Source organism: Grampus griseus, assembly GCF_964374135.1.
Source record: "Grampus griseus genome assembly, chromosome: 8".
In the NCBI taxonomy this organism is placed as follows: Eukaryota; Metazoa; Chordata; class Mammalia; order Artiodactyla; family Delphinidae; genus Grampus; species Grampus griseus.
Window position 1 is genome coordinate 69,742,031 of NC_139002.1, and position 26,845 is coordinate 69,768,875.

The following is a 26,845-nucleotide window of genomic DNA, read 5'->3' on the forward strand; positions in this document are numbered from 1 at the left end:
ATAGTTTTCTGAGGGTCACATCTTTGGCAACTTTTTTTTTAATGAAATCTGGTCTGTTAAGACTTTGTCTTCCTAGGGTCATCTTTGGTAAATTATATTTTCATAGAGATTATCCATTTCAGGTCTTCAAACTTCTTTGCATTTAATTGATAAATCAATTTCTTATGATTATTAAAATTCTATTTCTGGATTATTCTCTTTTGTTATTTTGTATTTTGAGTATTTATGCTGTCGCCCCTAGCTACTAGTTTTTCTAACTCCAAAATCAGCAAACTTTTTTGTACAGGGGCTGATAGTAAATATTTTAGGCTTTGCAGACCAAGCACATTATGTAGGTACTTATATAAAAGAGAAACAATTTTCTACAAGATTTTTATTGATGACATTCATAATATAATATAGTAATACTATATTAAGTACTTTTTTTAAAAAAGTAATATTGATCCACTAATGAGAAAAAGGGAATTCTTTTTTAGGAGATAAAATTTTGCTTAATTGGGGTTCAAAGTGTGTGTTTCCTGTCATTCAAAACATTACAAATGTTCATCTGTTAATGCTGATCTGTAATGAGATTTACATGTTTCATATTTGAAAGTGCCTTTTTACACAGATGGGTACTGCCAAATTCTGATATCAATCCATGAGCATCTGATTTTAATTAAGTATATTAATCACTGGGAAGGCATTTATAGAATTCTATTAAATTCTCTGATATTTGCCTTTTAGCATGTCATTACTTTGCAGACTAAACACTTGCAATTGAAGGTTAGGTGGAAGCTCCTCAACTACACAGTTAAATAAATTTTGAAATAAGGATTTTTTTTTGCATTTGCATCGAGGTCCAAAAAAGAGTTTCTGGAACTTTAGTTTGAGCTCACAAAATTTATCTGCTGAAAGGCTGCATGGGGATGGAGGCCTAACTTCTTGTTTTAACTGTTGACACCACAAGAAGTATAGAAAGTGTTAGGTTGTTGTTGAAATGACTTTACCTGCTCTAAAGGCCAATGTCCAGAGTCATTCAGTACTTGATAACAGTAGTTAAAGGTGGTTCTCCTCATTCAGAAATATTTCAATCTTGGCCCTGAGCTCAAAAAATTTGCAATAAAGTGTTATCACTGCTAAATCATTGAAGTGTGGTAGAGCAGGTCAGGATATTCAGCTCCTATTTCTGACAAAAATTCACAAAACTGATGATGGTTAAGTTCATAAGAATAAATGAAGTTCACTATTGACACTACTGGTTTTATAACACATGATAGATTCAAGCACTTTCTGCAAAGTACCTGCTGATAATACAATTTGTACAACTATGCCTTTTAATGCTCCACATATATTTTTACTATCAATTGTAACACATCTTAGCAGATTCCATCTTAGGTTGTGCTGAATCAGTGTTTTCTCATTGTCTTTGAAAATAACCTCTTCCGTACTTGTCACAGGCAGACTATTCACAAAGGCTAAATCTTCAAACTTCGCATTGACTCTGAATAAACAACTGAACAGTATTGGTAATATTTATTTACTCACTGAGAGAGACGGAAGACCACTCAATCTTCTGCCTTGTTTTTTTTTTTTTTTTTTGCGGTATGTGGGCCTCTCACTGTTGTGGCCTCTCCCGTTGTGGAGCACAGGCTCCGGACGCACAGGCTTAGTGGCCATGGCTCACGGGCCCAGCCACTCCGGGGCATGTGGGGTCTTCCCGGACTGGGGTAGGAACTCGTGTCCCCTGCATCGGCAGGCAGACTCTCACCCATTGTGCCACCAGGGAAGCCCCATATGTGTCATTTTAAAATACCTTATTGTAATTTCCTATCTACTTAACTGCTGCTATGAGGGTCACAGGGACCCTCGTTTGTAGGAAGAATGACGCCGCAACTCTTATGAAGCTATAGTAGGAAGCAAGATTTTAAAGCACTGGCAGGTTTTACATTAAATATACTGTATAGCTATCTAGTCTATCATCTGCCACCATGACTAAAATACCTCTGTAGTCCAAACTCATTTATTTGGGTTTTAATTTCTTCTTTAGTCCACTATTAAACTGGACTAGTACCACACAATCTATTAATGGCAATACCTGATCAGAAAGGAGCTGGCATTGACATTTGGAAGCAAAGAGCCCAGAAAGGAGCAAATTGCAGTCAAGAAGGGATGAGGGGTACCTGGTGTTCAACAACAGGCTGAAAAGTCAGGTCATCGATGGCCCTTCTTAGTATCTTAAGCAACAACTGTCATTTGTACCTCTGTTTTCCTCAGATAATTCCACCTTATAAGTCATAAAAAGTTGGAAAAAGTAATAGCTAATGCTTATTATTACAGTCTTTAAAGACACATCTGTGTTCATTTGGTTTTTATGATGCTGTGATCCTTATACAAACACACACACTGTATAAACAAGGTTCAGGGGTGAGGCAAACACCTTGTTCCACAAAACAGCCAGGCACTTTCAGCGTCTTTCTGTACAGATGAGGTAGGGCTGGGGTTGCAACGTCATGCCTAACCTGGGCTTCAGATTTGGAACCAGTTCATGTGGAAAATGCAAGTGAAATCGCTGAAGCAATGTTGTAAAAAACAGGAACATTTCCATCCGAGCCAGCTGTTCTCCAAGACAATGTCTTCTCCCTCAACATAAAAAACAGGCATAATAATTTTTCTGAATCCACAATATTTACCAAAATTTATGTCTAATACGTACCATTCAGGAAACCTGGAATTTAAAGAAACTTAGAGGAAGTTATGTTTATTTTATTCATTTCTTTTTAATAAATTTATTTATTTATTTATTTTTGGCTGCGTCAGGTCTTCATTGCTGCTCATGGGCTTTCTTTAGTTACAGCGAGCGGGGGTTCCTCTTCATTGCAATGCGCAAGCTTCTCATTGCAGTGGCTTCTCTTGTTGCGGAGCATGGGCGCTAAGCCCATAGGCTTCAGTAGTTGTGACTCGTGGACTCAGTAGTTGTGGCTCATGGGCTCTAGAGCACAGGCTCAGTAGTTGTGGCAGATGGGCTTAGTTGTTCCACGGCATGTGGGATCTTCCCAGACCAGGGCTTAAACCCATGTCCCCTGCATTGGCAGGCGGATTCTTTTTTTCTTTTTTATAACATCTTTATTGGAGTATAATTGCTTTACAATGGTGTGTTAGTTTCTGCTTTATAACAAAGTGAAGCAGTTATACATATGCATATGTTCTCATCTCTCTTCCCTCTTGCGTCTCCCTACCTCTCACCCTCCTATCCCACCCCTCTAGGTGGTCACAAACCACCAAGTTGATCTCCCTGTGCTATGCAGCTGCTTCCCATTACCTATCGATTTTACGTTTGGTAGTGTATATATGTCCATGCCACTCTCTCACTTTGTCACAGTTTACACTTCCCCTCCACATATCCTCAAGTCCATTCTCTAGTAGGTCTGCGTCTTTATTCCCGTCTTGCCCCTAGGTTATTCACAACCTTTTTTTTTTTCCTTTTCTTAGATTCCATATATATGTGTTAGCATATGGTATTTGCTTTTCTCTTTCTGACTTACTTCACTCTGTATGACAGACTCTAGGTCCTCAGTACAAATAACTCAATTTCGTTTCTTTTTATGGCTCAGTAATATTCCATTGTATATATGTGCCACATCTTCTTTATCCATTCAACTGTTGATGGAAATTTAGGTTACTTCCATGTTCTGGCTATTGTAAATAGAGCTGCAATGAACATTTTGGTACATGACTCTTTTTTTTTTTTTTTTTTTGTGATATGCGGGCCTCTCACTGTTGTGGCCTCTCCTGTTGCGGAGCACAGGCTCCAGATGCGCAGGCTCAGCCGCCATGGCTCACGGGCCCAGCTGCTCCGCAGCATGTGGGATCTTCCCAGACCGGGGCACGAACCCGTGTCCCCTGCATCGGCAGGCAGACTCTCAAGCACTGCGCCACCAGGGAAGCCCAACATGACTCTTTTTGAATTGTGGTTTTCTCAGGGTATATGCCCAGTAGTGGGATTGCTGGGTTGTATGGTAGTTATATTTTTAGATTTTTAAGGAACCTCCATACTATTCTCCACAGCAGGTGTATCAATTTACATTCCCACCAACAGTGCAAGAAGGTTCCCTTTTCTCCACAACCTCTCCAGCATTCATTGTTTCTAGCTTTTTTTAAAAAAAATTTTTTTACATCTTTATTGGAGTACAATTGCTTTACAATGGTGTGTTAGTTTCTGCTTTATATCAAAGTGAATCAGTTATACATATACATATGTTCCCATATCTCTTCCCTCTTGCGTCTCCCTCCCTCCCACCCTCCCTATCCCACCCCTCCAGACGGTCAAAAGCACCGAGCTGATCTCCCTGTGCTATGCGGCTGCTTCCCACTAGCTATCTATTTTACATTTGGTACTGTATATATGTCCATGCCACTCTCTCGCTTTTTCACAGCTTACCCTTCCCACTCCCCATATCTTCAAGTCCATTCTATAGTAGGTCTGTGTCTATTCCTGTCTTACCACTAGGTTCTTCATGACATTTTTTTTCTTAAATTCCATATATATATGTTAGCATACGGTATTTGTCTTTCACTTTCTGACATATTTCACTCTGTATGACAGACTCTAGGTCCATCCACCTCATTACAAATAGCTCAATTTCGTTTCTTTTTATGGCTGAGTAATATTCATTGTATATATGTGCCACACCTTCTTTATCCATTCATCCAATGATGGACACTTAGGTTGTTTCCATCTCCCGGCTATTGTAAATAGAGCTGCAATGAACATTTTGGTATATGACTCTTTGAATTATGGTTTACTCAGGGTATATGCCCAGTAGTGGGATTGCTGGGTCATATGGTGGTTCTATTTGTAGTTTCTTAAGGAACCTTCATACTGTTCTCCATAGTGGCTGTACCAATTCACATTCCCACCAGGAGTGCAAGTGTTCCCTTTTCTCCGCATCCTCTCCAGCATTTATTGCTTCTAGATTTTTTGATGATGGCCATTCTGACTGGTGTGAGATGATATCTCATTGTAGTTTTGATTTGCATTTCTCTAATGATTAATGATGTTGAGCATTCTTCCATGTGTCTGTTGGCAATCTGTATATCTTCTTTGGAGAAATGTCTATTTAGGTCTTCTGCCCATTTTTGGATTGGGTTGTTTTTTGTCATTGAGCTGCATGAGCTGCTTATAAATTTTGGAGATTAATCCATTTTCAGTTGCCTCATTTGCAAATATTTTCTCCCATTCTGAGGGTTGTCTTCTGGCCTTGTTTATGGTTTCCTTTGCTGTGCAAAAGCTTTGAAGTTTCATTAGGTCCCATTTGTTTATTTTTGTTTTTATTTCCCTTTCTCTAGGAGGTGAGTCAAAAAGGATCTTGCTGTGATTTATGTCATAGAGTGTTCTCCCTATGTTTTCCTCTAAGAGTTTGATAGTTTCTGGCCTTACATTTAGGTCTTTAATCCATTTTGAGCTTATCTTTGTGTATGGTGTTAGGAAGTGTTCTAATATCATACTTTTACATGTACCTGTCCAGTTTTCCCAGCACCACTTATTGAAGAGGCTGTCCTTTCTCCACTGTACAGTCCTGCCTCCTTTGTGCATGGGTTTATCTCTGGGCTTTCTATCCTGTTCCATTGATCTATATTTGTTTTTGTGCCAGTACCATATTATCTAGATTACTGTAGCTTTGTAGTATAGTCTGAAGTCAGGGAGCCTGATTCCTCCAGCTCCGTTTTTTGTTCTCAAGCTTGCTGTGGCTATTCAGGGTCTTTTGTGTTTCCATACAAATTGTGACATTTTTTGTTCTAGTTCTGTGAAAAATGCCAGTGGTAGTTTGATAGGGATTGCATTGAATCTGTAGATTGCTTTGGGTAGTAGAGTCATTTTCACAATATTGATTTTTCCAATCCAAGAACATGGCATATCTCTCCATCTATTTGTATCATCTTTAATTTCTTTCATCAGTGTCTTATAATTTTCTGCATACAGGTCCTTTGTCTCCTTAGGTAGGTTTATTCCTAGATATTTTATTCTTTTTGTTGCAATGGTAAATGGGAGTGTTTTCTTGATTTCACTTTCAGATTTTTCATCATTAGTGTATAGGAATGCCAGAGATTTCTGTGCATTAATTTTGTATCCTGCTACTTTACCAAATTCATTGATTAGCTCTAGTAGTTTTCTGGTGGCATCTTTAGGATTCTCTATGTATAGTATGTCATCTGCAAACAGTGACAGCTTTACTTCTTCTTTTCTGATTTGGATTCCTTTTATTTCCTTTTCTTCTCTGATTGCTGTGGCTAAAACTTCCAAAACTATGTTGAATAAGAGTGGTGAGAGTGGGCAACCTTGTCTTGTTCCTGATCTTAGTGGAAATGCTTTCAGTTTTTCACCACTGAGGACAATGTTGGCTGTGGGTTTGTCATATATGGCCTTTACTATGTTGAGGAAAGTTCCCTCTATGCCTACTTTCTGCACGGTTTTTATCATAAATCGGTGTTGAATTTTGTTGAAAGATTTCTCTGCATCTCTTGAGGTGACCATATGGTTTTTCTCCTTCTATTTGTTAAAATGGTGTATCACGTTGATTGATTTGCATATATTGAAGAATCCTTGCGTTCCTGGAATAAACCCTACTTGATCATGGTGTATGATCCTTTTAATGTGCTGCTGGATTTTGTTTGCTAGTATTTTGTTGAGGATTTTTGCATCTATGTTCATCAGTGATATTGGCCTGAGTTTTCTTTCTTTGTGACATCCTTGTCTGGTTTTGGTATCAGGGTGATGGTGGCCTCATAGAATGAGTTTGGGAGTGTTACTCCCTCTGCTATATTTTGGAAGAGTTTGAGAAGGATAGGTGTTAGCTCTTCTCTAAATGTTTGAGAGAATTCACCTGTGAAGCCATCTGGTAGTGGGCTTTTGTTTGTTGGAAGATTTTTAATCACAGTTTTGATTTCAGTGCTTGTGACTGGTCTGTTCATACTTTCTATTGCTTCCTGATTCAGTCTTGGCAGGTTGTGCATTTCTAAGAATTTGTCCATTTCTTCCAGGTTGTCCATTTTATTGGCATAGAGTTGCTTGCAGTAATGTCTCGTGACGTTTTGTACTTCTGCAGTGTCAGTTGTTACTTCTCCTTTTTCATTTCTAACTCTATTGATTTGACTCTTCTCCCTTTTTTTCTTGATGAGTCTGGTTTATCAATTTTGTTTATCTTCTCAGAGAACCAGCTTTTAGTTTTATTGATCTTTGCTATCATTTCCTTCATTTCTTTTTCATTTATTTCTGATCTGATTTTTATGATGTCTTTCCTTTTGCTAACTTTGGGGTTTATTTTTCTTCTTCTTTCTCTAAGCAAGGTTAGGTTGTTTATTCGAGATGTTTCCTATTTCGTAAGGTAGGATTGTATTGCTATAAACTTCCTTCTTACAACTGCTTTTGCTGCATCCCATAGGTTTTGGGTCGTCGTGTCTCCATTGTCATTTCTTTCTAGGTATTTTTTGATTTCCTCTTTGATGTCTTCAGTGATCACTTCGTTATTAAGTAGTGTATTGTTTAGCCTCCATGTGTTTGTATTTTTTACAGATCTTTTCCTGTAATTGATATCTAGTCTCTTAGTGTTGTGGTCGGAAAAGATACTTGATACATTTTCAATTTTCTTAAATCTACCAAGGCTTGATTTGTGACCCAAGATATGATCTATCCTGGAGAATGTTCCATAAGCACTTGAGAAAAATGTGTATTCTGTTGTTTTTGGATGGAATGTGCTATAAATATCAATTAAGTCCATCTTGTTTAATGTATCATTTAAAGCTTGTGTTTCCTTATTTATTTTCATTTTGAATGATCTGTCCATTGGTGAAAGTGGGGTGTTAAAGTCCCCTACTATGAATGTGTTACTGTCGATTTCCCCTTTTATGGCCGTTAGTATTTGCCTTATGTATTGAGGTGCTCCTATGTTGGGTGCATAAATATTTACCATTATTATATCTTTTTCTTGGATCGATCCCTTGATCATTATGTAGTGTCCTTCTTTGTCTCTTCTAATAGTCTTTATTTTAAGGTCTATTTTGTTTGATATGAGAACTGCTACTCCACCTTTCTTTTGGTTTCCATTTGCATGGAATATCTTTTTCCATTCCCTTACTTTCAGTCTGTATGTGTCTCTAGGTCTGATGTGGGTCTCTTGTAGACAGCTTATATATGGGTCTTGTTTATGTATCCATTTAGCCAATCTGTGTCATTTGATGGGAGCATTATTCCATTTACATTTCAGGTAATTATCGATATGTATGTTCCTATTCCCATTTTCTTAATTGTTTTGGGTTCGTTATTGTAGGTCTTTTCCTTGTCTTGTGTTTCTTGCCTAGAGAAGTTCCTTTAGCAGTTGTTGTAAAAGATGGTTTGGTGGTGCTGAACTCTCTCAGTTTTTGCTAGTCTGTAAAGGTTTTAATTTCTCCATCAAATCTGAATGAGATCCTTGCTGGGTAGAGTAATCCTGGTTGCAGGTTTTTCTCCTTCATCACTTTAAATATGTCCTGCCAGTCCCTTCTGGCTTGCAGAGTTTCTGCTGAAAGATCAGCTATTAACCTTATGGGGATTCCCTTGTGTGTTATTTGTTGTTTTTCCCTTGCTGCTTTTAATATGTTTTCCTTGTATTTAATTTTTGACAGTTTGATTAATACGTGTCTTGGCATATTTCTCCTTGGATTTATCCTGTATGGAACTCTCTGTGCTTCCTGGACTTGATTAACTATTTCCTTTCCCATATTAGGGAAGTTTTCAACTATAATCTCTTCAAATATTTCTCAGTCCCTTTCTTTTTCTCTTCTTCTTCTGGAACCCCTATAATTCGAATGTTGGTGCGTTTAATGTTGTCCCAGAGGTCTCTGAGACTGTCCTCAGTTCTTTTCATTCTTTTTTCTTTTTTCTGCTCTGCAGTAGTTATTTCACTATTTTATCTTCCAGGTCACTTATCCGTTCTTCTGCCTCAGTTATTCTGCTATTGATCCCATCTAGAGTATTTTTAATTTCATTTATTGTGTTGTTCATTGTTGCTTGTTTCATGTTTAGTTCTTCTAGGTCCTTGTTTAATGTTTCTTGTATTTTGTCTATTCTATTTCCAAGAATTTGGATCATCTTTACTATCATTATTCTGAATTCTTTTTAAGGTAGACTGCCTATTTCCTCTTCATTTGTTAGTTCTGGTGGGTTTTTATCTTGCTCCTTCACCTGCTGTGTGTTTTTCTGTCTTCTCATTTTGCTTATCTTACTGTGTTTGGGGTCTCCTTTTTGCAGGCTGCAGGTTCGTAGTTCCCGTTGTTTTCGGTGTCTGTCCCCAGTGGCTAAAATTGGTTCAGTGGGTTGTGTAGGCTTCCTGGTGGAGGGGACTAGTGCCTGTGTTCTGGTGGATGAGGCTGGATCTTGTCTTTCTGGTGGGCAGGTCCACGTCTGGTGGTGTGTTTTGGGGTGTCTGTGGACTTACTATGATTTTAGGCAGCCTCTCTGCTAATGGGTGGGGCTGTGTTCCTGTCTTGCTAGTTGTTTGGCATAGGGTGTCCAGCACTGTAGCTTGCTGGTCGTTGAGTGAAGCTGGGTGCTGGTGTTGAGATGGGGATCTCTGGGAGATTTTCGCCGTTTGATATTATGTGGAGCTGCGAGGTCTCTTGTGGACAAGTGTCCTGAAGTTGGCTCTCCTACCTCAGAGGCACAGCACTGTCCCCTGGGTGCAGAACGAAGAGCCTTTCATCCACATGGCTCAGAATAAAAGGGAGAAAAAGAAGAGAGAGAGAAAGAGAGAAAGAGAGAGAGAGAGAGAGAAACAAACAAAGAAAGGAAGGAAGGAAGGAAGGAAGGAGTGAGTGATGGAGGGAGGGAGGAAGGAGGGCAGAAAGGAAAGAAAGAAAGAAGATAAAATAAAGTAAGATAAAATAAAGTTATTAAAACAAAATTAATTATTAAGAAAAAAACAAACAAACAAAATGGACGGATAGAACCCTAGGACAAATGGTGGAAGCAAAGCTATAAAGACAAAATCTCACACAGAAGCATACACATACAGACTCACAAAAAGAGGAAAAGGGGAAAAAAAATAATTCTTGCTCTCAAAGTCCACCTCCTCAATTTGGGATGATTCGTTGTCTATTCAGTTATTCCACAGATGCAGGGTACATCAAGTTGATTGTGGAGCTTTAATCTGCTCCTTCTGAGCTTCTGGGAGAGATTTCCCTTTCTCTTCTTTGTTCTCACAGCTCCCGGGGCTCAGCTTTGGATTTGGCCCCGCTTCTGCGTGTAGGTCGCTGGAGGGCATCTGTTCTTCACTCAGACAGGATGGGGTTAAAGGAGCAGCTGCTTCGGGGACTCTGGCTCACTCAGGCCGGGCGGAGGGAGGGGTACAGAGTGTGGGGCGAGCCTGCGGCGGCAGAAGCTGGCATGACGTTGCACCAGCCTGAGGTGCGCCATTCTGCGTTCTCCTGGGGAAACTGCCCCTGGATCCCGGGACCCTGGCAGTGGCAGGCTGCACAGGCTCCCCGGAAGGGGGGTGTGGATAGTGACCTGTGCTCGCACACAGGCTTCTTGGTGGCAGCAGCAGCAGCCTTAGCATCTCATGCCCGTCTCTGGGGTCCGCGCTTTTAGTCGTGGCTCACGCCCGTCTCTGGAGCTCCTTTAAGCAGCGCTCTTAATCCCCTCTCCTCACGCACCAGGAAACAAAGAGGGAAGAAAAAGTCTCTTGCCTCTTCGGCAGGTACAGACTTTTCCCCGGACTCCCTCCCGGCTAGCCATGGTGCACTAACCCCCTGCAGGTTGTGTTCACGCCACCAACCCCAGTCCTCTCCCTGCGCTCCGACTGAAGCCCGAGCCTCAGCTCCCAGCCCCGCCCGCCCCAGTGGGTGAGCAGACAAGCCTCTCTGGCTCGTGAGTGCCGGTCGGCACCAATCATCTGTGCAGGAATCTCTCCGCTTTGCCCTCCGCACCCCTGTAGCTGTGCTCTCCTCCGCAGCTCCGAAGCTTTCCCCCTCCGCCACCCGCAGTCTCTGCCTGTGAAGGGGCTTCCTAGTGTTTGGAAAGCTTTCCTCCTTCACAGCTCCCTCCCACTGGTGTAGGTCCCATCCCTATCCTTTTGTCTCTGTTTATTCTTTTTTCTTTTGCCCTACCCAGGTACGTAGGGACTTTCTTGCCTTTTGGGAAGTCTGAGGTCTTCTGCCAGCGTTCAGTAAGGTGTTCTGTAGGAGCTGTTCCACGTGTAGATGCATTTCTGGTGTGTCTGTGGGGAGGAAGGTGATCTCCGCGTCTTACTGTTCCACCATCTTCCCTCTGTTTCTAGCTTTTTATATGATGGCCATTCTGACTGGTGTGAGATTATATCTCATTGTAGTTTTGATTTGTATTTCTCTAATAATTAATGATGTTGAACATTCTTTCATGTGTTTGTTGGCAATCTGTATATCTTCTTTGGAGAAATGTCTATTTAGGTCTTCTGGCAGGTGGATTCTTAACCACTGCGCCACCAGGGAAGCCTGGAAGTTATGTTTATTAAAGGATTTTCTTAAGCCGCAAAGAATAGAAATTGGCACTTTGGTTCCCAGAGGCCATTTCTTCATCTTCTTTTGTAAGGTCATGTACTGTTGTAAGCTCTTTAGTTCTGTTCTCCACTTCCTTTGCATGTGGCAACAGAGCCTGAGATATGCCATGAAAGATGTGAGGTGTGACACTTTGTTCTCTTGACCCAGGAGAAGTTCATTTCATTTCAAATGACTGCATGTGTACCCTTCCCCAGTGAAAGGATTTTTCCAGTCGATCTTCCATGGGTCTCGTGATCTGTGTACTTGTTCACAGGAGACGCAATATTTTTGGAGATGAGGTATAAGAATTGAGAGCCAAGAGAGCTAGATTCTAGTTTCACTTCAAGTTATGATGCCATTCCTGTCCCTGGGTCTCAGTCTCTCAAGCTGCCTGTTACTGATTTCTAGCTCTACAAGTTTTGATTACAAGCCAAAATCCACAAGCAAGAAAGTTTCAGAAAAAGCCAGAGCTTCTCATCAATTTCTTTCTAGCTGCTAAATTATGGCTTATTTTGAGTAGAAAGAGGTGTTAATGAGCTCTAATTAAACCATTCTCTCCTGTAAAATTCAATACTGTTTTCAGAGTTGGGATATTAACTCTACAAGAGAATGCTTCAGATTAAGGTATTATACATGATAAATCAGCATTATACTTTTTCCTAACGTTATGCCCCTTTGAAAGTTCTCTTACCTAGGGAAAAGGGAACCAAAGCTTCCTTCTTGGCAAAATATCCATTGCTGTCCAGAAATCGGTCTGGATAGAATATTTCTGGGTCTCTCCAATACTTTTCATCGAAGTGTACAGAATAAAGATTTGTAATTACTGTTGTGCCTTTAGGAATGGAATAACCACGTACAACTGCATCCTCAGAGGTTGCATGGAAAATCCCTAATGGCACTATATTACAGAATCTTAAAACTTCATGTAAAACTGCCTCGGTATAAGGCATTTTGCATTTGTCATCCCAAGAAGGTGTCCCACTGGGTCCTATAATTAAATCAATCTCTTTCTGAACTTGTCCTGTAAGAGAAAAAGTGTTCAAGTTATTATGCACTTCTTAGAATTATATCTAAAGTAATTTCCCTTTAGGATAAAACAAAAGATAACCTGTAGTAAGCCAACAAGGTATGGGTACACCCAGATTCAGATTTTTCATTATCTGGGAGTTCTATTTAAATATGTGCCACATATCTTATACAACCAGTACCCAACGCTCTAAGTAATTTTGTTGTGAAAAACACATTATAAGTAATAAAAATAAAAATTAAACAAATCTAGAATTAGAATAACAACACTCTCAGCAAGGAAAAGAGTGAAGCATAAAAACTTAAATTAAAAAAAACTAGGGTTGGGACTTCCCCGGCAGGCCAGTGGTTAAGACTCCATGCTTCCACTGCAGCAAGCACGGGTTCGATTCCTGGTTGGGGAACTAAGATCCTGCATGCAGCGTGGTGCAGCCGAAAAACAACAACCACCACCACCACCAGGGTTCAGGTCCCAGCTCAGCACTAGAAGGGAGTGAGCAAATCAGTCACTCAGCCTTTTCCCTCATTTATGAAATAGGTATTATAAGACATCTCTGAGGTTTTTATACAAATTTAGATAACAGTTTTGAAAACCTTATAGCTATTCAATGCTTCTCTTTTTGGATAGCACAGCAGGAGTTCCGAAATAGAATGCCTTGTACAAGGCCAAAGACTCTAAAACATGTGTGAGCCTTAAATGTAAGAACAGACCTTGAGATCACTGGAATCCTTACCTTGAATGTTAGGATAAAGGGCCATGAAAAGAATTGCCCACCGTAGCACATTGGTTGTAGTTTCAGTTCCAGCAATGATGAGTTCACCCACAGAGAAAATCAGGTTTTCTTTGGAGAAAGTAGATGATGGGTCATTTTTACCTTGATCCATCTCATCTAAATAAGCATCAACAAAATGCTGAGGTAACTGAGGCTTTCTGTTGATGGAAACTTTTTCAATAAGCCTGGAGAGAAAGTCATAGACCACAGCTGCATTTCTAAACAGTTGCTGATGTTTTCCAAAAGGTAAGATGCCAATCCATGGAAAGGCATTATAGAGGAAGACTGAGGCGTTGGTGGCTAGTTCCACATTTTCACTAAATAACTCAATCATGTGCTGAAAATCAGTGTCTTCATAAGTGAATCGTTCTCCAAAAATTATCAGATTGGTTATGTTTGAAACGGCATTTGTTATTAATTGTTTAAAGTCAAAAGGGCTACCATTGTATGTTTCAATAGCATCAATGAAAAATTTGGTTTCTTCTAAGATTTTAGATTCAAAAGACTTTTGACCATATCCAAAACAGCGAAAGCTGTTTACAGCTAATTTTCTGTGATCAACCCATCCTCGGCCATATCTGGAATTGAGTAAGCCTAAAAAGAAAAAGGGATGGTTAGTCATTCTTCTCCAAATTATCTTTCTATGATACTATTAAAAAATTTTATCATTCCTACATCCCTGTATCTAACAGCTAAAAATACTATGCAGGGAAGAAAAAAAAAAAAAGATGGTTATTCATTCTTCTCCAAATTTCCTATAAAACTAAAACTAGACCCAGTAGTTAAGCCCTATTCTTTACTCCTCATTAGCCATGGAATATTATAAACAGATAAAGCTTATCCATACTTCTCATCTGGGCACAGGCAGAAAAGACCTATAATCTCCCACCACAAGAAACTGAACTGTCTTCTGTAATTCAACCTGGGTGAGCAAGGCCTTGGGTGACCTTATTATCCAACTTCTATTATAAGCCTAATTTACAAAAGACGAATGACTGTGTGTTCTATGGGCAAAATTTTATCCTGGACTAAACACATACCTGAGAAATCATCCTTCTCGAATTAGAAATTTCCTGCCTTAAGAGACTAGATTTTAGAATACAAATTTCCTCCCATTAAAGGCATATGTTACCTAATACTATAACTGGAAGTGGCAAGGATGGCCTGAATGAGGTGTCAACGTAGTGGAAATACTCAAGCCAAAAGCAGGTGCTAGGGACTGAATGTTTGTGCCACCACAACATTCAAATGTTGAAGCCTAATCCCCAATGTGATGGTATTAGGAAATTAAGTATTTGGGAAATAATTATGTAATGAGCCCTTATGAATGAGCTTTAGTGCCATTATAAGAAGGGATGTAGGAAGAGATGACTGCTCTTGGTTATGTGAGGATACAAGGAGAAGACGGCAGTCTGCAAGCCAAGAAGCAGGCTCTTTCCAGACACTGTTCTGCTAGTACCTTGATTTTGAATTTCCTAGCCTCCAGATCTGATAGAATAATTGTCTGTTGTTGAAGCCACTTAGTCTATATATTTTTGTTATAGCAGCCCAAACTAAGGGGACAAACATGAAACTCAAACTTCTAATATTGATATTGCTTGCCTTGAAATCTCAGTCTCCACAGTATACTCTGCTGTTCTGATATGTCTACTATGGAATATTTTCCCTTTAAATCGATTATCAAGAAAAAAACTTCTTCAGCATATATATTTCTGTAACGTGTAGTTTACTTGGAATTTCATTCATAATTGGTACATAGGTATACCTATGATGAAAAATGTCATGTTCTCTTGTCTACGTGAAGTACCTATGTAATTTACATTTCAACAACTTTTGTGCAACAGTTTTTGAATTTGGAACTTATGATGAAATTAACCATACATAAGGGGGCCTTTAACGCTGTGCAGCAATTTTTTTTTTTTTTTTTTTTTTTTTTTTTTTTTTTTGCGGTACGCGGGCCTCTCACTGCTGTGGCCTCTCCCGTTGCGGAGCACAGGCTCCGGACGCGCAGGCCCAGCGGCCATGGCTCACGGGCCCAGCCGCTCCGCGGCATATGGAATCTTCCCGGACCGGGGCACGAACCCGTGTCCCCTGCATCGGCAGGTGGACTCTCAACCACTGCGCCACCAGGGAAGCCCATGTGCAGCAATTTTATATGCCATATTCCATTCTCTTTTCTATACTCCCAGATGACTATTCATTCAACATAATGTATTTCTGGAGCTAAAGTGTCTTAGATATATCAGTGAACAAAAGAGGCAAAGATGGCTATTTCTCATGGACCTTACATACTAGTGAGGAGAGACAAACAAATTATAGAGCAAGGAAGGAGACATAGGGTGGTCAGGAAAAGCCTCAGTGAGAAGGTGACATAAGTAAAGACACAGGAGATGGGAGTGAGTCAAGCAGATATTCAGGGAAAGATCACTGCAGGTAGAGAGAACCAGTGCAAAGGCACTGAGATAAAAGCAAGCCCAAGAGAAATGTATGCATATGGGATACATGTGCATAATATATGCATACAGTTACACACAAGAAGGTACACAGGAGCCTGATTATAACCCTATACTGGCCAGTCTGTGTGCCCAGGCATGGGCTGAACCCGCCTAAAGGGCCACTTTCTCCTATTCAAACAGTGGGTTTATGGTGGCTCTGATTTCCCACTTCCAAGTTCAGTGCATATGCATCTTAAAATAACACATCTAGGGAATTCCCTGGTGGTCCAATGGTTAGGACTCCACGCTTTCACTGCTGAGGGCCCAGGGTCAGTCCCTGGTTGGGAACTAATATCCCGCAAACTGGGCAGTGCAGCCAAAAAAAAAAAGAAAGAAACCACATCTAATTTTCTTTCTGTTTTTTAAAAAAAATAAATTTATTTATTTATTTATTTATGGCTGCGTTGGGTCTTTGTTGCTGCACGCGGGCTTTCTCTAGCTGCGTCAAGCAGGGTCTACTCTTCGTTGTGGTGCACAGGTTTCTCATTGTGGTGGCTTCTCTTGTTGCGGAGCACAGGCTCCAGGAGCACAGGCTTCAGTAGTTGTGGCATGCGGGCTTCAGTAGTTGTGGCTCATGGGCTCAGTAGTTGTGGCTCACAGAGGGCACGCTCAGTAGTTGTGGTGCACAGGCTTAGTTGCTCCACGGCATGTGGGATCTTCTCGGACCAGGGCTCAAACCCGTGTCCCCTGCACTGGCAGGCAGATTCTTAACCACTGCACCATCAGGGAAGCCCAACCCATCTAATTTTCTACTTATTTTTAATCTTACTATTTCTTTAAAAGTCTTAAGTTGAATGCATGTTTTTTCTTTCTTTATGATAAAAACAGTCTAAACTATAAGTTTATAGCTTCAAAAAACATACAGTTTATCCTAAATATTACTCTGATCACATCATACATTTTCATAATTTCTTTAAAGGTCTTCTATTATAATTGTGGTATAATTTCTTCTTTGGCCTAATTATTACTTGGAAGAGTATTTAAGAAGCTGGAGATTTGCTTTTTATTTATATTATCGCTTTCAAGTGTCATCATGCCCTGGCCTAAGAATTTGGCCTTTAAAACTGGTGTTTTCTTTGCATTAATTGATTTGCTTTGTAATTTAATATATGGTTAATTTTTATTTTTTTCCTTTTCAATCAATGTCTTCTTTAGTCTATGTAACCAAGATACTGTTGAATTTTTCTTTCAAATGAAGAGTGAAGCTCTCATTGAACTGGAAAATTTTGGAGATAAAAACTCTTATACTATTAAGTATGAAAACGGATGTATCTGACGTCAACATTCTATTTTAGGCTTTCTGTTGCTGCTTTCGTCTCATCCGTTCTGTTAACTTTCAGCCTTTCTCCCTTGTTGAATATGCAGTCATCCGACACTGATCAACACTAAACCATAGAGAATACTAGTCCTTTACACAAACCCACAATTCTTCATTTACATATCATATTAATTAGTAAAGAAAGGCTGTTTCAGGGTCTATAAGCTTATAAGTAAAATAATAGTAAAATGTCACCAAGCGCTCAAGACTAGCTTCAAAGATACTTTTGATTCAAGTATGTGTGCATGTATTCTTAACCTGTTTCACAAAACCTGCACATATTATTAAGTGTTAATTCTTTAAAACATTATTTACAATATTTATTAGAACTGGATTACAACAGTAGAATTAGTATGTACTGGCCTAAAATATGAATGTAATGCAGCCTGAAAGGTTCTCAAATATTAGGGTCTGTAACCTAAATTAACTAATTAATACTTTCTTGTTAATCAGTACAACAGAATCCAATCTCTATGTACTAAATTTACATAAAATAAGAAATGTGGGGACTTCCCTGGTGGCACAGTGGTTAAGAATCCGCCTGCAAATGCAGGGGACATGGGTTCAAGCCCTGGTCAAAGAAGATCCCACATGCCGCGGAGCAACTCAGCCCATGTGCCACAACTACTGAGCCTGCACTCTGTGAGCCACAACTACTGAGTCCATGTGCCACAACTGCTGAAGCCCGTGTGCCTAGAGCCCATGATCTGCAACAAGAGAAGCCACTGCAATGAGAAGCCCGCGCACCACAACGAAGAGTAACCCCCACTCACCGCAACTAGAAAAAGCCCGTGCACGGCAATGGAGACCAAATGCAGCCAAAAATAAACAAATAAATTTTTTTTAAAAAGGAAATGTGACTTAAAATAGTTTAGTAAATCATTAGGTAGGTGAAAATAAACATACCTCCCATTTTTGTCATCTTCATGAATAAAGGAAGGCATGGTCTGTCTGCAAAAATTTCACTTTGATGAACAAGGCATTCCTTTACTACATCATAGCCATTTAGAACCACTGCTAATATACCTCCAAGATCCAAACTGAAGATCTTTGAGAAGAAAAGAAAAACATTTAAATGGCAAAATATATGGAGAAATATAACCATAGAAATCCACATATACTAAGTCCAGCTCTCCCAGTATTTGTTACTCCCTGAAAATGCTGGCATTTATTACTCAGCTGACAATGTTTAGAGTGCCTTCTCTCTACAAGGCATGTCAAAGACCATAATTTCATTACTCATTCAGTGGCTCAAGACATAATCTTATAAATGGTGTAATGAAAAGAGTACCAGACTCAGGAGGCCTGGGTTCTAGTTTAAGCTTTGCCATTAAACAGATACAGAACACCTGGCAGAACCCTTAAACTTTTTGGGCTTCAGGGTTGCCACAGAAAATCAAGAAATACTTGATATTTATGCTCTTTTAAAATTCATTCCAACTCAAAACATTCAATGATATCTCAGAATCTGTTTACTTCCAAGATGAATGAGGAAGTGGCTCCATTTACACATCATTTATTATTCCAGGTTTAGGTGGGGGAGGGGATTGTCAAAGGCCTGAGAGACAACTTTTGAGGTATAAAATGTTGGGGCCCAGGATATGCAACCCCAAAATATGCCTCAATGGCATATTAATTATTTTGAATTAAAGTTACTGAAGAAATGGCCAACGCAAGAGGGATGCTCTAGGGAGTTCCCTGGTGGTCTAGTGGTTAGGATTTGGTGCTGTCACCGCTGTGCCCCGGGTTCGATCCCTAGTAGGGAACTGAGACCATGCAAGCTGCTCCGCACAGCCAAAATTTTAAAAAAAGAGGGACACTTTCTCTTTTTTGTCTCCCTGAAAGCAGGAAGTAAATCTCTCATGTGAAAGGTATACTCCATGCATCTGGAGGTAGGACACCCTTATTGCCAAAGATAGGGAATTTGGGGGTGAGAATCCTTTTTTAAACAAATCTTGTTACTTCTTTAATGTACTGCCCAAGCACAAACTCTCTTTAGATTCTTCACCAATTGGGCACCCAAAACCAAAGTTTCTTTGTCCTGTCAATTCTTTGCAAATTTATTGGTTCTTTGTCTAAGAAGTAGAAAATCTGCCTGCTTTGGCCACTTCCTCCATCCCATGTCTGTGAAACCTCCATGTGCATGGAGTCAAATGTGTTTCTTTTTCTCCTGTTAATCTGTCTTGTGTCAATTTTATTATTAGTCCAGCCAAAAGTACTCAAGAGGGGCAGAGGGGAAAATTTCCCTCTCCTCAACAAAACATACTGAAACTCACAGGCTTATTTATTTCGGCCCCTGAATTCCACGAAGTTAACAAAGAGGGCCCTAAGGGAATTTGACCCTGAAGGACTGGCATCCACACATTGGCACAGGTGGCTGCCCCTCAGCTAAAAGATGGAACACCCATCCTATTCCTTGCTGAAGCTTCTCATGTGCTTCACCACAGGTTCACTTATAACGTCACACCTCCTGCAGTCTATTCTAGCTAGCCCTATATAGAGGCCTAGGGAACAATGCTGCCGTATTAGTAGGATGCAAAGATTGCTTATCCCCATCCTCTCAGTGGGTGGCTGAGAGCTTTTGAGAGCCAAAACACTGAGTCAAGCCTCATCTCTGGGCAAACAGGTAGAACAGATTTAGCTATGATTCACACTACTTTGGGGGGTGGGGTGGGAGGTACCAGGAGACTTAGCAGAGAATTGAAGTTCAGCAGAAATAGTTACAGTAGCAAAAGTGATGAAGACCTCCAAGTAGTAAAGAATCAATCAGCTGAGAAGGGTCTTTGGCACAAGGATGGGCCCTGCCAACTGAGCAGTAGGTACATCCAGAACTTTGGGAAGCAGCATGGACTACCTGCCACAAGTAAAGGTATTAGTCAAAAGTGGCAGTGTAAGAGTTTCAGCACAAAGGAAGTGGTTACCAGCTGAGCAAAGATGGGGCTCTTTCAGTTCCCAAAGCAGTAATGGGATGGTCTTAAAATCTTTTCACAGAAGCGTAATTTTAAGCAGATATAAAGGAAAAATTCCTCGTCCTGTGTGTCTCCTCTACTCTCAGTACTCCACTACAACACCTATAACACCAGATGTGTGCAATTCTGGGACACCAGCTGGGTGTCCTACAATTTAACTCAATTCTGACATTATCTACCAGGAGAAAGTGTCAGATTCCGCAGGTTAAGGGCTCAATAACACAAGAGTGCTCCTCCGCTTCAGACTCCAATCACAAGTCGAGGTTGTTACCTGTGCTTCTGATCAAAGGGCTATAAATCAGAGGTTCCCATGACCTCCTCCTCAGGTTTGATTAATTTGATAGAGTGGCTCACAGAACTCAATAAAATATTTTACTTACTAGATTACCGGTTTCTTAAAAAAGGATGTAACTCAGGAGCAGCCATATGGAAGAGATGCATAGGGCAAGTGTATGGTCAGGCCACTCAAGATGGCTGTTCTCTTGCTCTCTGTATATTCCCTGCTCAACCAATGCCTGCTTCACCTATACCCTACTCACATGACTAACCTTCCTACATACTTGCCCCAGGCTCCAGCTACTGACTGTTCTTATCAAAGGGGCAGCGAGGGGCGTGCCCCTCTGCTAGTGTACCTGATAACCAATGAAGCAACCTGAATCAACTCCCCTGTAACTGGTAATCCCCCGCCCCCTTCCCCTGCTGCCAGGTCCTGCCTTCCACCTGCCATACACGATGGGGTATCACTCCAGGACCTTGCTTCAGTTATGTAAGATCCCTATCCATTGATGTCTCTGTTGCTGACTCCAGGCTCTTTCTTCAGTCTTGGAGCTGGGCAAGTACAGGCCTTGCTGGCCTGTGGGGTGCAGCCCAACAGCAAGGTATGAGGAAAGGGGTGTAGAGCTTCCATGCTCTCCCCAGGCATGCTAGCCTCTGCTCACCTCCACGTGTTCACCAAATCACCATGGAAGCTCTCAGAGCCCTATAATTCAGGGATTTTTATGGAGGCTTTATTACCTAGGCATGATTGATCAAATCATTGGTCACTGGTGACTGACTCAACCTCCAGCCCCCCTCCCTTCCCCAGAGGTAAGATGAGTAGAACTGAAAATTCCAACCCTCTAATCCTGGTTGCTTCTCCAGGCAACAAGCTCCCATCCTTAAGGGCTTTCCATTAACATTCACATAAACTCTGAGGTGGGTGAAAGGGGCTTATTATGAATAACAAAAGATGCATCTACCACTCTCAACACTTAGGAAGTTCCAAGGGTTTGGGGAGCTTGTGCCAGGAAAGGTACAAAGACCAAATACACATTTATTAAAAATCACAGTATCACAAGCAGAGACAATAATGAAGGGTATTAGTGAATAGGCAGTGGTCCTGACGCAGGAAAAAAATCCCCAACTTTGTGATTAAATCAACTTTGTGATCGATTTCACAACGATGGGATTACAAATTCTGTTAATAGGAAGGCAGAACAGACAGGGGAGTTAATTTCAGGGTAATGCTGTCAGGTTGTGGACACTAGAGATTGCAAAAACCAACTAGGAGCCATAACTTGAGAAAACTGTTATACAATCCACCTTTACTCAAAAATGAGATGGTCCTCTATTTCACGGTGAAAACTGGGGAAACTGTTACTTGAACTAGCATCTATTCAGGTACTTGCTCTTTTCAAGGACTTTTGGTAGAAGTTTGTAAATCAAATTGTGAAAATTCATCCTTATGCTGCTTTAATCTATGGAAGTGTCCAAGATTAGTTTTATATATTTTTAAATTTATTCAATAATTTTTATTATTATTATGGGGTAGTTATGATGCTGGCAAAGATGGAAACAGGTACACATGAAACAGCTTCTAGAAGTCAGTCTATGATCTTCAAGTCTTTTGCCCTATTCCCAAACTAGCTCTACCCACGATTTTTCACTATCTCAGTTAATGACCATTCCAGCCATCCTTCAAGCTATATTCTGGTCCCAAACTGCCCATGGTTTTTGTTTTCTGGGGGGTTTTTTGGCCACACTGCAGCACGCGGGATTTTAGTTCCCTGATCAGGGATTGAACCTGCACCCCCTGCAGTGGAAGCTCGGATTCTTAACCACCAGACTGCCAGGGAAGTCCTGAGCTGCCCATGTTGACTCCATTTTTCACCCAAGCCCCACATCACTGCTTAGCAGTCACGATGTCTGAACTTTAACAATACAGACAGAATATGACAATTTCTTATCACTTCCGTCACTAACACTCTAATCCTTCATTTCTCCCCTATGTTATCTCAACAGCCTCTTGTCTCTTTATAAGTGATTCTCAGCATGGCATACTCCTGCTTCATGGCCTTTGTGCTTGTTCCCATACCTAGATACTCCCATACCTTGCTCCTTCACTTCATTCAAATATTTGCTCAGATGCCTTTTTTACAGTGAGGCCTGCTCTAACCCATTTAAATTTCACCCCCTAGCATTCTCCATTTTCCTTACCCTAATTTAGTTTACTTCTTACTCTGTACTCTAACATATTATATACTTATTGTGTTTATATTGTCCCTATCCTGCTCCCCACCTCCCCTCCACTGGTAGAGTGTAAGCTACACGAGGGCAGGGATTTTCACCTGTTTTGTTCATTGCTAAATCTTCACATCTAGCATAGTATTAATACATAGCGTATGATAACAACTGATAAATATATGCTGAATTAAAGACTAGTGGGGGAGACACACATTTAAGCATATTATTACAACACTATGGGCTAAGTGCTAATAACAGAGGAATGTAAAAAGTGCTGTTGATGAAAACTGATAAATAACTGCCACACACTTTTCAACATTTGCTTGGGCTGTTTTCTCATTTGGAATGCCTACCTTGACTGCCATACCGTCCAAACCCCACCAAGTCTTTAAGGACCCACCTCCATGAAGCCTTTCTCGGTGCACTCTCTTTCTCTTTCTCCCTTGAACCACCACAGCACATGCTTAGAAGCTCCCATGGCACTTATTTAATACTACCTAAAACCAGAAGTATTCATATTCCTGTCTTCTGCTTGCCTGCTAAATTATAAACTCTTTAGATTCAGTGATTTCATCTCTTTCATCTTTGAACGCTCCACGGAATCTCATTCAATGCCTTGCTTAAATCTCAATAAACGCTTACTGTATAAATAAATTATAGGTTGTCAACTCCACATGCCTCAAAATAATTATTTTATTATCCTTACATGCATTACCTGAAAATAATCTGTAAAAACTCCTTGTGCTAGCTTTGCTAGCTAGGGAATGCTTCTCGAAATCTGGGTTAAGATTAGTCACTGCAGAAGCTTACGCATTCAGAGTGAATCTCCAAGGAAATGCTAAGTCTCAGTGTGATACATTTCTGTAAAAGATTGTCTTTAAAATGACTGTATAAGTCTTGAGCACCGGTTGTCTTCCTTTCAAGAATTATGAAGGAGAATTGAATTCACAGACTTCATAAAAGTAGGTGTCACTTGAAGGGACTGTCATTTCTTATAAGCAATTTTAAAGTCCAGGGCTTGCTTTCTCTGAGCACACATCTCCAGATCATCAAGTAAGACAGTGGAAAAATAAGATTCTATATTTATAAGTACGACATATAAACAACTTTCCACAACCTTCTAGAAGTACAGGAGATAATAATTTCCTTCCACTTCCAAAAAAGGCATAGTATTTTAACAACTCATACTGTTAGCGGAAAAACTGACTGAAACTGCCCGCCCTGGCCAGGCAAAGACAGTAACAATTTGCATGAGTTATTTTATGACAGGAGATCCTGGTAAGGAATATAGAACTAACAAGCCACCAACCGGAAGAATACAGAAAAGGTCAAACAGAGAGAGGAGATGCCAGTCGACATGTCCTACCAACCTCCCAGAATCCTCCTCGCTGGAATCCATCTTGGCTGAGCAGTTGCGCGCCCACCAGAAAGGAACCTGAGTCAGAATGATTGGCCAGAGACAACCCGGAAACTAATCCCATCACCATAAAACCCGAGACTGCGAGCCACATGGCAGAGCAGTTCTCCTGGTTCCCTCACCCTCCTGCTCTCCACCCAGGCACCCCTTTCCAAAAGTCTCTTTGTCAGAACGTATGTCTCCTCAGACAATTCATTTCTTAGTGTTAGACAAGAGCCCACTCTGGGGCCCTGGAAGGGGTCTCCCTTCCTGCAACAATACCAACTTTGAGACTTTGTCAGAATTGGAAAATACCTCTGAGACAATGGGAGAACTGTAGGGGTGTTTCACAACTAAGACAAAGAGCAAGTAGCTTAAAGGGTTAATACATCAGGTGGTTTTCAACTTAAGTCTAAAACAGAGTTACTCAAACCATGTCTACTCTTCAATGCATACATCCTTTCCATTTCTGCTCCTTTTTCTTTTTCCTCTGCTCCTCTTATACCTAACAGCACAGGTTAGCCCTACTTAATTTTACCACCTTCAGTAAAAAGACCTCTTTGTAAAGAACCAAGGTTGCCTCAAATATATAGTTGTACCAGCAATAAAACTGGTTACTCATGCCAAATTCTTATCCAATGTACCAGATCTACCTATGCCAAGATGACAGTCTTCCAGCACATTTATAATTTGCAGTCTATTATAAGACTAAATTACCCCTCTCCCAAAGAATGTTCATAGTAAATACAGAGTTCCTTTCAGTTCAAATATCTACGTATGAAAAACAGTTCCCTATTCTGCATGACACCTTTTCACATAACTGGTCTAAAATCACTTTCTACTTTGTAGGCCTAATAAGTTGTTCTGTAATTAATAACTAACATTTACTCAAAGAACATTTGAGTAGCACTTAACTGTGTTCAGTTATTATTATTACCATTACGCATATCGCGAAACCTTAAGATTCAGACAAGTAAAGGTCAAGTTTTACCTGACGAAACAGGACTCAACCTCTCGTCTTGCGCTTTCACATCTTACGATTTCTCTAAATATTAATGATGCTTTGTACACCAGAGATCAAATATATTCAATGGAAATCACGGAAATACACTCAATTCCTGAGAACTGGAGGGTGGAAAACAGTATCTAAGAATTACACAATTTGCTTTATCTAAGCCCAGCCTCCTTTTAGCGACATATACCATCAGGGAACTGCAGAAACCTAGAATAATTATTGTAAAAGCTGGTTTAAATACGGATGTAAGCCCAAACCTTTAACACCGCAATTGCCAGACAGCCCTGCGGTACTTTTCCTTCAAAACACAATTTGTGGTTGATCGTTAGATTAATTTTTTTCTCTGGCTAGACTGTAACTACCTAAAATTGGGCTGTGACTGCCTTCTTCATCTCTCTATCCCCAGCACCTGGCAGAGCCTGGCTGGTCGTTTCCTATAAAAGAATGGATTCAAAAGGAAACAAGTGAGCCATGTTAGTGCCAGTGTTCTGGAAACTTCTGCCTCCTCGAGGTCAGGACACCCTTCCAAACACAAGCTAGCGTTTCGGCCTTTCCCCTGCTAGTTCGCAGCGGCGTGGCTGCCTGCAAGTCACTCAGCTGGTCTATGCCGCAGTTTCCTCCTCTGTAAAACGGGGAGGACCAAAGGACTTGCCCCCGGGCGCCCGCTCTGCAAGGGAGGCTGGCCCACAGCCGGCGCAGTCTCCGTGTTTGCTGCGGGGACGCTCCTGGCTCCGGGCAGACAGGACGGCACTGCGACTCCGCACTAATTTTCACTCAGTTCATTCTCTCTTTCACGGTCATTTCCCAGAGGCCTTCACCTGCGCTCTCTCAGCCTCTCGGCAGACGCCTAGACCAGCCGTTCTCAAACGCAAACATCCAGCGACCTCCTATTAACCATTAACTCGGTCCTAGATTTCGGACGCCTGGTTTTCTCGAGAAGCCGTGGGTGGAATCTAACCTACGCACTTCGTGCAGCTCCGTGGGCGCTAGAAGCTGGTCGCGCTGAGGGTAACGCCCGTCACTCCCGACCGGGCTTCCGGCGCGGGACCCAGGCCCCACTGCGCAGGCGCGGGAGCGGCACCTCGTCGCCCTCGGGGGCGGGAGAATCCGGCCAGTACCCCCCGGGCGTCAGGTGGGAGGGGCTCGCGGCTTGGCCGGGCTCTCCCTCCCCCAGCGGCGCCGCTTGAGTACCTCGACCCCGGGCCTGGGAAGCCAGCTTCCCCTCCACGCTGCCGACACACAGAGAGGGGTCAGACAGCTCGCACCCACGAGCGTGGGTCATCCCCTCACCCCGGGAGGAAGGCCCGAGCTTTCCCTGCCCGAGGCCCGTCGGCTGTACCTCGCCGTACACCTGGCTCTGCTTTTTCATGTAGACGTGGGGGAGCTCGGCCGAGGCGCCCAGCGAGTAGATGTTGCCGATAAATGGCAGCCCCGACGGTCCCGGGGGGAAGCCCGACGGCCGTCTCTGCTTCAGCAGCTGGCGGACCCCCAGCGCGAAGAGCAGCAGGAAGAGGGCGCCTCCGAGGGCAGCCGCGAACGCCTCAGCACCGTGAGGCTCCCACATGGCCCGGGCTGGGGCTGCAAAACCCCACCGCCCCGGGACCCGGCGAGCGCTCCAACCCCGCCGCATCGTATTGGCCCGGTACCCCGTGGTCCCGCCCCATTTCCATGGCCATTGGCTGGCTGAGCGTAGGGCCCTCGGGCCAGTTACTCTTGCCTTTGTTCTGGTCAGAGTCCGCCCTGCGGAGGGCGGGTGGCCCTATGGATCTGGGCGCGGCTCTAGGCAAGCCCCGGCTGGTTGGGCACAAAGCCTGGAGGCCTC

General features: G+C 41.7%; 1 protein-coding gene across 1 annotated transcript; it reads right to left on the reverse strand.

The window, feature by feature from the left end:
* Positions 1-385: 385 nt before the first annotated feature.
* On the reverse strand, positions 386-26,605 carry CYP2R1 (cytochrome P450 family 2 subfamily R member 1). The gene is made up of 5 exons (XM_082660948.1): positions 26,363-26,605; positions 18,048-18,189; positions 13,290-13,922; positions 12,221-12,550; positions 386-2,622 (listed from the first exon to the last, which is right to left on the reverse strand). The coding sequence occupies exons 1-5, from the start codon at positions 26,585-26,587 to the stop codon at positions 2,447-2,449; spliced, it is 1,506 nt and encodes a 501-aa protein (XP_082517074.1). The 5' UTR covers positions 26,588-26,605; the 3' UTR covers positions 386-2,446.
* Between the last annotated feature and the right edge of the window lie 240 nt (positions 26,606-26,845).